The sequence below is a fragment of the Physeter macrocephalus genome, chromosome 14, assembly GCF_002837175.3.
Source record: "Physeter macrocephalus isolate SW-GA chromosome 14, ASM283717v5, whole genome shotgun sequence".
Taxonomy (NCBI): Eukaryota; Metazoa; Chordata; class Mammalia; order Artiodactyla; family Physeteridae; genus Physeter; species Physeter macrocephalus.
In genome coordinates, this window is record NC_041227.1 from 119,775,791 (window position 1) to 119,790,877 (window position 15,087).

Here is a 15,087-nt window from a genome sequence, read left to right on the forward strand (position 1 = left end):
CACCCATTTATGATAAAAACTCCAGAAAGTGGGCATAGAGGGAACCTACCTCAACATCATAAAGGCCATATACGACAAACCCACAGCAAACATCATTGTCAATGGTGAAAACCTGAAAGCATTTCCTCTAAGATCAGGAATAAGACAAGGATGTCCACTCTCGCCACTATTATTCAACATAGTTTTGGAAGTCCTAGCCACGGCAATCAGAGAAGAAAAAGAAATAAAAGGAATACAGACTGGAAAAGAAGTAAAACTGTCACTGTTTACAGATGACATGATACAATACATAGAGGATCCTAAAGATGCCACCAGAAAACTACTAGAGCTAATCAATGATTTTGGTACCTAAGGAGGTAAAAGACCTGTACTCAGAAAACTATAAGACACTGATGAAAGAAATTAAAGATGACACAAACGGAGAGATATACCATGTTCTTGGATTGGAAGAATCAATATTGTGAAAATGACTATACTACCCAAAGCAGTCTATAGATTCAATGCAATCCCTGTCAAATTACCAGTGGCATTTTTTACAGAACTAGAATAGAAATCTTAAAATTTGTATGGAGACAGAAAAGACCCCGAATAGCCAAAGCAATCTTGGGGTTAAGGATCTAAATGTAAGACCAGACACTATAAAACTCTTGGAGGAAAACATATTCAGAACACTCTATGACATAAATCACAGAAAGATCTTTTTTCACCCACCTCCTAGAGTAATGGAAATAAGAACAAAAATAAACAAATGGGACTTAATGAAACTTAAAAGCTTTTGAACAGCAAAGGATAGAGAAATGCAAATCAAAACTACAATGAGGTATCACCTTACACCAGTTAGAATGGGCATCATCAGAAAATCTACAAACAACAAATGATGGAACTTTGTTTTAAAGCAGAAACTAACACACCATTGCAGAGCAATTATACTCCAATAAAGATGTTAAAAAAGTTAAAAAAAAATTCTGGAGAGGGTGTGGAGAAAAAGGAACCCTCTTGCACTATCGGTGGGAATGTAAATTGATACAGCCACTATGGAGAACAGTATGGAGGTTCCTTAAAAAACTAAAAATAGAATTGCCATATGACCCAGCAATCCCACTACTGGGCATATACCCAGAGAAAACCATAATTCATAAAGACACATTCACCCCAATGTTCATTGCATCACTGTTTACAACAGCCAGGTCATGGAAGCAACCTAAATGCCCATAGACAGATGAATGGATAAAGAGGATATGGTACATATACACAATGGAATATTACTCAGCCATAAAAAGGAACAAAATTGGGTCACTTGTAGAGACATGGATGGATCTAGAGACTGTCATACAGATTGAAGACAGAAAGAGAAAAACAAATATCGTATATTAATGCATATACGTGGAATCTAGAAAAATGGCACAGATGAACCGTTTTGCTAGGCAGAAATAGAGACACAGATGTAGAGAACAAATGTATGGACACCAAGGAGTGTTTACTCTCACTCTTAAGTATGAATAGACATCCAAGGATCAAGAGATATTTAAGAAAAACCTGTGTTACTAAAGAAAAATTAAAACAGGAAGAAAGGAAGGGAGGGAGGGAGGGAGGAAAGGAAACTGTTATAAATATAACCTGGTATATAATCATCAAACAAAGGTTAGAGTTTCAGGGAAGGGAGAGACTCTATACTACACCAGCAGTTTTCTAACTTGGGCACTCATCATTATCACCTGGAGCGATTGTCAAAACACATCGCTGGGCCCCAGGGTTTCTGATTCAGGAGTTTTGTGTGAGACCCAAGAATCTGTATTTCTAACAAGTTCCCAGTGCTGCTGCTGCTGCTGATTTGAGGACCACACCCAGAGCCATAGAGTCTGCAGATAGTATTCTGAAGGGAAGAAAAGGTGAGCCTTAAAGAACCTAGTAGGAAGTAAATTACACTGAGAGAAGCGACTATTATTCTATATTAAGAGGCAAGTGAGAACATTGTGGGTGGATGGGTTCAAGGCTAGGGAAGGACCCTAGTTTGTGGCTCAATATCAAAACAAACAAACAAACAAACAACCTGATCAAAAATGGGCAAAAGATCTAAATAGACATTTCTCCAAAGAAGACATACAGATGGCCAAGAGGCCCATGAAAAGATGCTCAACATCGCTAATTATTAGAGAAATGCAAATCAAAACTACAGTAAATTATCACCTCACACCGGTCAGAATGGCCATCATCAAAAAGTCTACAAACAGTAAATGCTGGAGAGGGTGTGGGGAAAAAGGAACCCTCCTACACTGCTGGTGGGAATGTAAACTGATACAGCCACTATGGAGAACAGTATGGAGGTTCCTAAAGAAACTAAAAACCAGAGCTACCATATGACCCAGCAATCCCACTCCTGGGCATATATCCGGAGAAAAACATGGTTCAAAAAGATACATGCACCCCAGTGTTCATTGCAGCGCTATTTACAATAGCCAAGACATAGAAGCAACCTAACATGGATCATAATCGATAGGTATTTTTCTAGACAAGACTGGGAAGTCTTGGGGAAGAGGAAGGAAGGCAAAGCCCAGGGGCTGCATATATAAAGTAATTAAATGGCCTGTGGAAAATATCAGTAGATGTTCTATAAATGTCACAGAAACAAGCCCTCAATAAATAATATTGAATGAATATACAAATTAAATTTAAAATGAATGCATTCAGCATATATAACTTGCAACTTGACTTTTTTTTCTTTCTGTCCAACACTCAGGCACTTTTTTTCAGTAGGACTATGGCACTTTTTTTCAGTAGGACTGTAGCACTTTTTAACCACCTCTGAATTACTTTTTTTTTTCCTAGCTATTTCCAAAGAAAATTCCAGGAAACCATTTCGGAAATGGTGTGGAGCCCTTATGCTACGGGTTATGGAAAAAGGAGATTTAAGCCAGACATATGCACACCTCCAAGCTCAAGCACAGCCGCCTTTGCTAATGCTGCCCAGATTGCAATAATGAAAGAAAAGGATTTACTTAAATTTCTTGAAGAGCTCAAGAGTAAGAGCCATTTGTCCTCTCCTCACTGTTGTGAAGGCTTTATTTGTATATTACCGGTTAGAAATAAATACTAGATGCCAAGTGCTTTAAGAGTAGGGCCACAGCCTATTCTGAGTGTCTGGTCTCTGTCACACAGAAATCATTTGAAAGCAAATGGACCTGAATCCCCAGACACCTGTATGAAGCTGAAAGTCTGTGGATGCATGGGTGGTAGGAGCAGGAAAGTGAAGAAGGGGTGGCATGGCCCCTGAGGAGATGAATAGACAAAGAGCCAAAATAGGTACCACATGTATGTCTTTTATGAGAATTTCTTCTTACATTATTTGTGATACCAGTTTTTCTCTTCTTAGGATGCAATCCTCCTTCAGATAGCCCATATTCAAAAATACCCATCTTTCCACTGTTTCCTAATGTGGATGGGGTGGTGATGGGAAAGCCATTCAAAGACATACAGAAATTAGAAATGCTAAGGAGAAAGAAGCCTCTGAATTTCTTTGAGAACTATTTTTTCCATAAAAAAGACTGGAAAACACAGGTGAGATTTAGATTAAGTCATATCAGTTAAATACTTAAGTTTTTAAGTTCTAACTTAACAGAACTAGTAATGTGCTTTTTTTATTTTTTTTTTTTGTGTGTGTGGTATGCGGGCCTCTCACTGTTGTGGCCTCTCCCGTTGCGGAGCACAGGCTCCGGACGCACAGGCTCAGTGGTCATGGTTCATGGGCCCAGCTGCTACGCGGCATGTGGGATCCTCCCAGACCAGGGCACGAACCCGTGTCCCCTGCATCGGCAGGTGGACTCTCAACCACTGCACCGCCAGGGAAGCCCAGTAATGTGCTTTTTAATGACAAATATTTTCAGTCATGATATTTCAAACCAGATTCCATAGCCATGTTCCTAAATTTAAAGCCCAGGTATAAATATTTCATTTAATTTCAACAAATAGTTAAACTTACTGAAAATACATAATATTATCATTCTAATCTAGTCCATTACAACATCTAATCTAATATACAATAAATGTCAATTAGAAACCAAGAAATGGAACTTTCAAGTTTCAGAATGAAAGTAACTGAGCTAACATGAACACTACCCCACCAGTCTACTCACTCACCATGCCCAACCCATCACACAGACTCATGTGACCACATAAAAATACCAAATGAAATAAAGTGACATATAAAAATGCATTCAAAAGAAAGGGACCCCTTTGTTTCAGAAAGAAGAGAGAACCTAAGGCTAGAATGGTATGTTCATAAATGACCCTGTGAGTGTCTGAGGGAGAGGTGAGAGGTGAAGCCCTCATGGGGCTTCACATGGATCTGGATCCTTCATATGGATCTAGGCCCTGATGGCTAGGGGTTGGGGTTTTTGGGGGTTTTTTTTCCCAGTGGGAATGAATATTTATGTATTTATTTATTTATTTATTTATTTATTTTAATTTTTTTTTCATGTCTTTTTTTTTAACATCTTTATTGGAGTATAACTGGTTTACAATGGTGTGTTAGTTTCTACTTTATAACAAAGTGAATCAGTTATACATGTACATATGTCCCCATATCTCTTCCCTCTTGCATCTCCCTCCCTCCCCCCCTCCCTAAGGGGTTGGGGTTTTGATGACTGTTCAGGGTCAGGAGATATGGACCCTGTAGGTGAGCAGCTAGGACTGAAACCTCTACAAAACCAGAATCTGAAAGGGCTGCCCTTTTAGTGAAAGGAGGAGTCCCCTGGCGCAACACAAACAACCACCAGTTAGAACCAGTTAGAAGACATAAGAAGATAAAATGACCTCATTTAAAATAGTAACAGAAGAGATAAAACTCCTAGAGATTACTTAGGAAATATAAAATATCTATATAAAGAAATGGTCAAGATGCTCCTAAAGGACCCAGAAGAAAATGTGAACAAAAAGAAAGGCAGACCATGTTCTCAATTTAAAATGTTTGACATCATAAAGATGTTGTTCTTTCTTGCTTGATCTATAGCTTTAATGTGATTTTTTGAATTTACCCAAAGGATTTTTATAACTAAATAATCTGGTTCATACACAAAAAATAAGAACAGTCAGAATAATCTGAAAGAAAAACTTAATAAACACAGGGAGTAACTTTACTAAATATTAAGGCATATTTAAAAGTCTCAATAATTAAAATAGTGGAGCTATTGTCAAATTAATAGATCCAAAGAACAAAATACAAAATCCAAAAATATACAGAGAATTTTAATTTTTAAAAAATGTGACATTTCTGGGACTTCCCTGGTGGCACAGTGGTTGAGAATCCGCCTGCCAATGCAGGGGACACAGGTTTGTGCCCTGGTCGGGGAAGATCCCACATGCCACGGAGCAACTAAGCCCATGCACCACAACTACTGAGCCTGCGTGCCACAACTACAGAAGCCCACGTAGCCTCCGTGCCTAGAGCCCATGCTCCACAACAAGAGAAGCCACCACAATGAGAAGCCCACACACCACAACGAAGAGTAGCCCCCGCTCGCTGCAACTAGAGAAAGCCCGTGCGCAGCAACGAAGACCCAGAGCAGCCAAAAATAAATAAATTAAATAAATCAAATTTTTAAAAAAGTGACATTTCAATACAACATGGAAAAGATAAGATTGTTTAATAAACAGTGTACTAGGTAGCCATCTGAGAAAAAAAATTGAGATGCATAACTTACACCTTCCACAAATTCCAAATGGATCAAAGATACATAGGTAAAAGGAAAAAATGGAAAGAGGAAGAGAATAAAAGAAATCTTTAAAATACTGAAACTCTGGGAAGGCCTTCCTAACAATGACACAAAAGTAGTTTTTAGTAGAAAGATATTAATTCAAGTACTTCAAGATCAAAAATCCCTACATGGCCAAAAAAGTCACATTTGCAACACATAACACAAAGAGCTAACTTCTCTAATACATCAAAGAGCTTCAAATTGATTAGAAAAAACTAACCTATATAAAAATGAGCAAAGGATATGAACAGTTTTCAGAAACATGAAAAGATATTCAATCTCACTCTTCATAAAAGATCCAAATTAAACCTACCCTGAGATATTATCTTTCCATATTAGATTGCCCAAGACCAAAAAGCTGAAAAACACATGGGGCACTCCTAAATTGTAGATACACGTTTAAATTGATTCAACCTCTACAGAGGAAATTTGGTAATATTTACCAAAATGACAGACCTCGTTCCTTTTGACTATAGGGGAGGTACAATTTCTCCTCTACCCTCTTAAGGTTTTTGGCAGGGCCTGAGAATTAAATTGACATAAGACAGTTAAAATGGAGAAAAGCAAATACATTTTATTAAATTTTACATGTACCTGGGAGAATGAAGACCCAAAGAAGCAATTAGAATTGAACACTTATGTACTGAAATGGACAGAGTAGTAAATTATGAAAAAATGTCCAGACAAAGAGGCTTGGGCTAGGGTAGTTAAGTGTGTGAAGAAGTGAATAGGAAGATAAGGGTTAGTTTAATTAGGTGTGTTAAGAGTAACTGCATAAGAGTAAAATACCTTTTTAAAATCATAAAAAATTCCCTGGCAGTCCAGTGGTTAGGACTCCACGCTCTCACTGCTGAGGGTCTGGGTTCAATCCCTGGTTGGGGGACTAATATCCCACATACCACAAGCTGCACAGTGTGGCCAAAAAATAAATAAGAATGTAAAAAATCATAAAAAACAGAATAAAATAAAAAACAAAATTTGTTTGTACAGGTTTCTCTTTGCCTTGATTCCTTGTCCCTAATGATATGAATGTTACTTTCCTCCTGGTATAGGGAGGACATCTTCCATATGGGGGGTTTATCTCCTGTATTTAGAGAAAAAAAAAGGAGAACTCAGTGTACCCTTCTTACACCTGCTGTTCTTCAAGTGCCTTTAGCTCAAAATAATCCTTATGTCAAAGTGGCATATTTGGGGGTGGCATATTCTGTCACCTTCATGCCCTGGCAATTCCATTCCTGGGACACCACCTAAGATACACAGATATCCTTGCACATATTTCAAATGCCACCCATAAAAGGGTAGTTCACTACAGGGTCATTTCTGCTAGCAAAAGATTGGTCAGGGGTCGGGGGGAGACTAAATAACCATTAATAGGGACTAGTTAAGTTAGGCTCCAAACACACAGTGAAATGTTCTGCAGCCATGTTAATGACTAAGAAACTCTTTGTGCAATGATGTGAAAGATCTCCAAATGGAAAAAGCAAGATACAAGGCAGTATGAATAGTACACAACTATTTGTGTAAAAGGAGGAAAAGTCAATATGAAATATGGACATTTTTTTCTTGTAAAATGGCCTGGAAGGAAACACAAGAAATTATGACATTGGTTGCCTGTAGAAAGGGAAACTAGGGGGTTGGGAGAGAAAAGTGCCAGGGAGATCGCAGCGTATACTCACCATACTTTCAGAATTTTTAACCATGTGCATGTTTTACCCTCTAAAAAAACCTGAAATAAAAAATAAGTACTGGTTTGAAGATTATTAGACAATAAGAACTAAAATAATACACCATGGTAACATGGAAGATGAGGAGGGCAGTGCCCAGAATTAAAGCTCTCTAAATTCCTTTTATTGTTTGGGGAGAGGCTTATGATATTGATTAAATCTATAATTTGTTACATTAATTTTAAGTATTAAAAATGTGAAGACAATCACTAAAAACTAAAATGAATAATTGCCAAAACAGTAGACGAAGAAAAAAATAAGAAAAAAGAGAGAACATGTGAAAATAGAAAGTGCAAAACAAAATAGGCAGAAAAATCCAAATATATCAGTAATCACAATAAAAGATTAAACACACCAGTTTAAAAAAATAAGGGGGAAGGAAGGAAGGGAGGGAGGGAGGGAGGAAGAAAGGATCATTTTCAAGTTAAAAAAAAATTCTGATTTTTTAAAAACTAATTTTAAGATATATATTCTTTAAGGAAGACACCTAAATTATTACACAGAAACTTTAAAGGGACAGAAGAAGATATATCAGGAAAATACAAATCAAAATAAGTTGTTATCCATACATTAGTGTGGGGAAAAAAAAATTTAAGGAAAATATAACTAAAGATAAAGATGCTGTTTAATGATTTTTAAAAATCATCAGGAGAATCTTAACAATAAAAGAAACAAACAAATAAAACAGACACAGATTCACATAGAACAAACTAGTGGTTACCAGAGGGGAGAAGGATGAGGACAGGGGCAAAATAGGTGAAGGGGATCAAGAGATACAAACTACCAGATATAAAATAAGTTACAAGGATGTAATGTACAATACAGGGAATATAGTTAATATTTTATAATAACTTTGTATGGAGTGTAATCTATTAAAATATTGAATTACTGTTTGTACACTTGAAACTAATATAATATTGTAAGTCAACGATACTTCAATTTTAAAAATTTTTTAATAAAAATACATATTTTTAAATTTTTATTATTTTTCAACTTTTTATTTATTTATTTATTTTTGGCTGCACCATGCAGCATGCAGGATTTTATCTCCCCAACCAGGGATCCAACCCATGCCCCCTGCAGTGGAAGCGTGGATTCTTAACCACTGGACCACCAGGGGAGTCCCTTTTCTTTTTGGAAAAAAAATTTTAAATCATGAGGAAGATATAACTATTCTGAATCTGTACACACCTAGCAAATTAACAGATAAAGTGATAATTAACAGAATAATAAGGATAGGCTTTAGACTTTTTAAGGCATTATACATGGTAAAAATAAATACTAAATGAATAAGCAAATCCATAAGTACAGTGGGAGATTTTTATGCATCTTCAGAAACTGATAATGCAAAGGAGCGGTTGGGGGGATCAAATCCTCTTACAAAAATTTAAGTTTAACAGAAACATGAAACTATAACTTGATGTAGAATCAGAGTCTAGAAAAAGTTGTTTCAGGACATAAGAGATGAGCACAGTTTGTAGCCAGGAGGAAAAACCCTTAGAACTCCGGTTCTCAATCTTGGCTGCAAAACAGAACCACCAGGGAGAGCTTTTAAAATCCTGGTGCCCAGGCCACAACCCTGTCCAATTAAATCAGATCTCTGGGAACGGGGCCCAGACCTCAGTATTTTTTAAAGTTCCAACATGCAGCCAAAGCCGAAAACCACTGCTCAAAGAGAAGAGAAACTGAAGATGTTTGAAGATGTAGGAGAGGGCAAGACTGGCTACGTAACTTGCTAGGCCCAGTGCAAAATGAAAATGTAGGGCCCCTTGTCCAAAAATAATTAAGAATTTAAAGACAGCAACAGGGACTTCCCCGCTAGTCCAGGGTCTAAGACTCCACGCTCCCAATGCAGGGGGCCCAGGTTCAATCCCTGGTCAGGGAACTAGATCCCACATGCCGCAACTAAAGAGTCCGCATGCTGCAAATAAAGATCCCGCATGCCACAACTAAGACCCAGTGCAGCCAAATAAATAAATAAATATTTTTTTAAAAAATAAAAATAAAGACAGCAACTATAAAACATTAAACCAAACTTAGGGCCCTTCTAAGTATAAGGTCCTGTGTAACTGCACAAATCACACACCCATGAAGCCAGCCCTGGAAAGAGGAAAATTGAAGGGATAAGGTACAGGAGGAGACCTTGGAAATTAAGAAAAACTCTCAGATATAAGAGGGAAGGAGGAAAAAAATGGGTTAAAGGATGGAGAAATCATAAGGTGGAAAGAAGAGCTGAAAGAATTCATATTAAGGGAATTCCCTGGCGGTCCAGTACTTAGGACGCTGCACTTTCAGCTGAGGAGGGCCTGGGTTCCACCCCTGGTCGGGGAACTAAGATCCCACAAGCCGGCACAGCGCAGCTAAGGGAGTTTGAAGGTCTGGTTTTCCAGCAGCCGCTATGAGGACTGTAAGAGAGTTTACAGCAAATGAAGAAAAGTAATGTCAAGCAATACTGAGGGCCTGGATGACCCTGGGTCATATGCATTTTCAAAGAAAGCAATCTGCATATTTACATGATTTCCACCAAGATTGTTCAGTAGCCCAGGAACAGGAAAAAAAACAGATGGCTGGTTCCCTGTGAGAATTTTGGGAGTAGTATAGGTTGTACTCTGTGGAGGGCACATTCATTTTTAGTGCTTTGGAAGTTTGGGTGAGGATGGAGTTTACTCCTCTCTACCCTCCACATCCATCCCAAACATAAACTATCCTGTGGTCTATACTCCTTTTACGAGTAAGCTTCACTATTAAGAAAGAGAGTTTGCTAGATGCCCATTTACACATGGCACTATACCAGGTACCCCAAAACAACTGACAAGTGCTGTAGAAATAACCTTGTAAATCATATACACACCCTTTCATAATACAATACGCTTCCGTGTCTTTGTTATATAATTCAACTAAAATATATTACTAACCTTCCTTTCTAAATGTTCGTAAAGGCAGCAAATACAAAGCCTATTGACCCTACCTCAGGCTACCCAACTGATATCCTCGCCATTGACCAAATACTCAAGAGAAAGCAGAATTGGACAGTGGCTGATGCAGCTGCTATTAAACAGCATGTGAGTATTCACTGTTGAACACCTTCAGAGAAACCACTGACAACTATGTCTTTAAGACCAGATCATTTCTTATTTTCATCCATTGTAATGATATTTCTTGCTCTATAATCAAATGGGTTCAAATGTTAACTGTTATAATTCATCCTGCTAATCACCTATGAAGTCATACCCAGCATCATTTCTGGGACATTCATTTGTTTCATGCTAGAAATAGCAACTAATTAAGGTAGTAAACCAACGGTCACAGTGAGTGGTGTAATCAGGGAATTGTGATGAGTGAATGCATCTTTATTATGGCAGCTAAAAGAATAATGTAATAATAGTAGTTTAAGTATGCTTCCTAGGTGTCAGGCACTGTGCTCTATAAGTACTCTACAAGTGCTCTACAGGTACTAATTCATTTACTTATCACAACAAATCTTTGAGGTAGGTACTGTTACTCCTTGTCATTTTACACATATGCACAGAGAGGTTAAGTGACCTTCCCAAAGGCACACAGCTAGGAAGTAATAGGGCCAGAATTATAAGCATGGGTTCTGAATTATAAGCTTGGCTTCAGAACTCACAACTGTGGATTAACCACAACTGTGTGCCACCTGTCTACTTTTGTGCCCTGACTTCTTAGCAACTTTTGTCTTCTAGAGACAGACTGGGGTGTATTTATTTTATGCCACCTCCCTTCTGCATTTGACACTAATGATCAGGCTCTCCTAGACACTTGCTACTTCCTTAACATTTACAATACTGCATCTTTAATTCTCCTTGTAGTTCTGTGTCCTTTCCTCTCTCTTCTCTTTCCTGAAGGTTCATCCCTTAAGTCTTTTTTTTCGAAGTATAGTTGAAGTATAGTTGATTTACAGTGTTTCAGGTGTACAGCAAAGTGATTCAGTTATACATACACATATAAATATATTCTTTTTCAGATTCTTTTCCATTTCCCTGTGCTGTAAAGTAGGTCCTTGTTGTTTATTTTATATATAGTAGCATGTATCTGTTAATCCCAAATTCCTAATTTATCCCTCCCCCCTTTCCTCTTTAAAACTTTGGTAACCATAGTTTGTTTTCTATGTCTATGGTCTATTCCTATTTTGTAAATAAGTTCATTTGAATCTTTTTTTAGATTCCACATATAAGGGATATCATATGATATTTGTCTTTCTCTGTCTGACTTACTTCACTCAGTATGATAATCTCTAGGTCCATCCATGTTGCTGCAAATGGCAGTATTTCATTCTTTTTCATGGTTGATTAGTATCCCATTGTATATGTATAAACCACATCTTCTTTATCCATTCATCTGTCGATGGACATTTAGTTTCCTTAAGTCTTTTTTTTTTACTGTGTTGGGTCTTCGTTGCTGCACGCAGGCTTTCTCTAGTTGCCGTGAGCGGGGGCTACTGTTCGTTGCTGTGCGCGGGCTTCTCATTGTGGTGGCTCCTCTTGTTGCGGAGCACAGGCTCTAGGCGCACGGGCTTCAGTAGTTGTGGCGCACGGGCTTAGTTGCTCCGTGGCATGTGGGATCTTCCTGGACCAGGGCTCGAACCTGTGTCCCCTGCATTGGCAGGTGGATTCTCAACCACTGGGCCACCAGGGACATCCCTCCTTAAGTCCTGATGGTTCCTAGTTTTCTAGTCTCATCCTACTGCTCTTCTTATTATATACATTCATTTGTTCAGTAAATATTTATCCAGTGTTAACAAAGTTCTGAGATTATGAGATACCACAGAATAAAAAACACAGTTCCTACCCTCAATGAGCTAGCAGTAAGGTGGGAGACACAGAGAAGGAAAGGAGCAGTAATAATACATTGGAATAAATGGAACTACAGGAGGTCAGTACAGCATGCCACAAAAATGCAAAGGAGTGGACTCCCAACCTCTGTCTCATCATGGCATAAATTCACACTGGCATATGAGGCGTATAAGGTCGCTAATAGCCAAAGGGCTCCAGCCCTGAGGTGCTAGCTGCCTCAAGGGCTAGGAAACTTGAGAAGACCAATAATTTGGCATCCCTATAACCCAGTCGCAACAGAACATTGGGGATCTCTGCATTAAGTAAAGGAACAGATAGGGTGAGTATTCTTTGAGCTATCTCAATCTACCCTCCTTGTTTCAGCTGCCAGCTATATACCTGATAACTCTTAACTGTCACTAGCCTAGACTTCTTTCCAGTACTTCTTCCTCATCTCACTGATTGCCTGATGAACCTCTCTAACCTGCTGTCTCACCACATATCAAACTGGACATGTCCAAAACCGAATTCATCATCTTCTATATCAAACTGGCTCTTTCTTGACGATTCCATGTCTCAGTTGTTGATACTACCATCTACCCAAGGCACTGAAACTAGAAGGCCAGGAGCCATCCTTAATTTATACTTTTTCTTCACTCCTCACATCCACCAATCACCAAATCTGGCTACTCTCATTCTCCCAAAGATTTTTCACATCTGTCCCCTTTATTCCATCCTGTTACTACTGCCTCAACTGAGGTCCTCATTAGGCTACCTGGACAACAACCTCCAACGTGCCTGGACTCCCCCTACCAGCTCCAGGATGCATTGCCTTTGAGCTGTTGTTTATGCTATTCCCTCTCCCTGGAACACCTTCCCATCACCACCCACTCCCTCGATTTAATCAAATCCTTGAGGACCTACTCAGCTCAGCATCTTCTCCCTCCCTGCCCTAGGCTGGACTGAGTGCCATCCTTGGCACTCCTATTATACCCAGAGCCTATCTCCATCCCACATTTCCTCCTGTTTTAGCCTACTGTGTTTTTAAATTCTTATAAAATTTCTCAAAATCTCATTATTCCCAAGTAATACATTTTCATTGTCCATCAACTCCTAACTCACATGTCCTCAAGAGGCACTACCCAATATATAAATTCGGGGACTTTCAAGTAACCTGGGAACATAACTCTTGGGATATCTAGAATTGTGGTCCACAAACCAAAGACATTTTAAGGTAACTACTGTAAACTTCTGCTCTTTCACTGCAGGTAAAGAGAGCTACAGATACCTATAACTTGGGAATTGCCCTTGAGCACCGGAAACAAATGCTAAACCTCTGGCGGAAGATCCGAGGGGATTTGATTGGGATAGACAGTAAAAATGAGTCCTTTTATGACACCTTTTCTACTTATACATGGTCCTGGAATGTCTGCCAAGAATTACTTTCCCCAAAGGACTTAAGGTTATATGATGCCTATGTGAATAGAAATTCCTTCCACAACTCTTCATTCTCTTCCTCTTCGGATATTAGTGAGTGTGACACAGGAAGAAAAAGAAAACGGAAAGGCTTCAAAGGGTTTCGACAATGAAATTTCTACATTTTCTAAACAGTTCATTGCAAACTACTTTTTCATAGATATCAAAATTATTCTTGCTTTTGTCTAATACATTCTTAGCAGCTGGAAATGTTGACATCTTTGGAATGCTGACCAGTAAAAAAGTTTAAGTCATAGTATGGTTTCCCTTTCCTAATTCTTGCTAGTAGATAGATGCCTTGCGGTTATTTCCCTAGCAACCAGCTGCACTCCGCTGCCCCTACCTGGTTCAAAACTGCCTGGGCCTCAGCAGGAAGGAGAAAAGCAAAGCTGGCACTTACCTCAGCACAGGGCTGCCCTTCTGACCTCCTAACAGCCCTCTCAGAAATAAGCATCTGAGTTTATGTGACTTAAGTGGCATTAGTTTTTTTATCGTTTGTGAAAGAAGCCAGAGGCAGCAGATGACAATGACCCTTCAGTTTCAGGGAATAATTTCGCAATTCCCCAAGGAACCTTGATTAGATTTGGGTTTTCCTAAGTCTCCTTAGCCACACACTTTCAGACTGATCTCTTGGATTACCTTAAAGAATAGCTGATTTCACTCCCTCTTTACTGTTAAGGTCAATGAGGGAGTAACAGTTTTGTAGTAGTTGTGATTAAAAATGGATTTTGGTTGGAAAGAATATTCTTTTCAAGTTTTATCACTCAAAAAAAAGGTTCCAGACCAGACTTCTGGCCATTGCTAAACAAAAGTAGTGTTATTTTTGATCAGTGCTATGTATGCCTGGAGAAAAATTCCCAGAATGAAGGATAGCTAGATAGGAATTTTATAAACAAGAAAACCAGCCATCCCACTCCTAGGTATTTACCAAAAAAAAAAATTTTTTAAGGTGATCTCATCCATTATGCTTGTTGTTTTTCTTTAATGCATTTAATAAAGGAGCACATGTATAACTGTATTACAAGTTTGAGGGGTTGCAATTTTTTATTGTGGAAAAATATAAATAATATAAAATTTATTATTTTATCATATTTAAGTGTATATCATCCATTACTTTTTTTTCCTTTTAGAAAAAGGAAAATACATGTTCCATATTGATGGAGACAGTGGCTTATAATGTAAAATTATAACATGCCAGGAAGAAACAATGAAGATAGTGAAGGATCCCGAAACTGTTTAATGAAATAACCTTGAGGGCTTCCCTGGTGGCGCAGTGGTTGGGGGCCCGCCTGCCAATGCAGTGGACACAGGTTCGTGCCCCGTTCCGGGAGGATCCCACGTGCC

The 15,087-nt window shown here is 38.5% G+C and overlaps 1 protein-coding gene across 2 annotated transcripts in view; it reads left to right on the top strand.

Moving 5' to 3' along the window:
- EFCAB3 (EF-hand calcium binding domain 3) overlaps positions 1-13,999 on the top strand; it is a 43,924-nt gene extending 29,925 nt beyond the window's left edge. The window contains exons 7-10 of one of the 2 annotated variants that reach the window (XM_028499786.1): positions 2,827-3,020; positions 3,371-3,555; positions 10,414-10,536; positions 13,536-13,856. In XM_028499786.1, coding sequence (XP_028355587.1) covers positions 2,827-3,020; positions 3,371-3,555; positions 10,414-10,536; positions 13,536-13,856 — 823 coding nt within the window. Of the gene's footprint in view, positions 1-2,826; positions 3,021-3,370; positions 3,556-10,413; positions 10,537-13,535 lie in introns of both variants that reach the window. The other variant, XM_007100233.1, reaches the window with a different exon arrangement.
- The last annotated feature ends 1,088 nt before the right edge of the window (positions 14,000-15,087 follow it).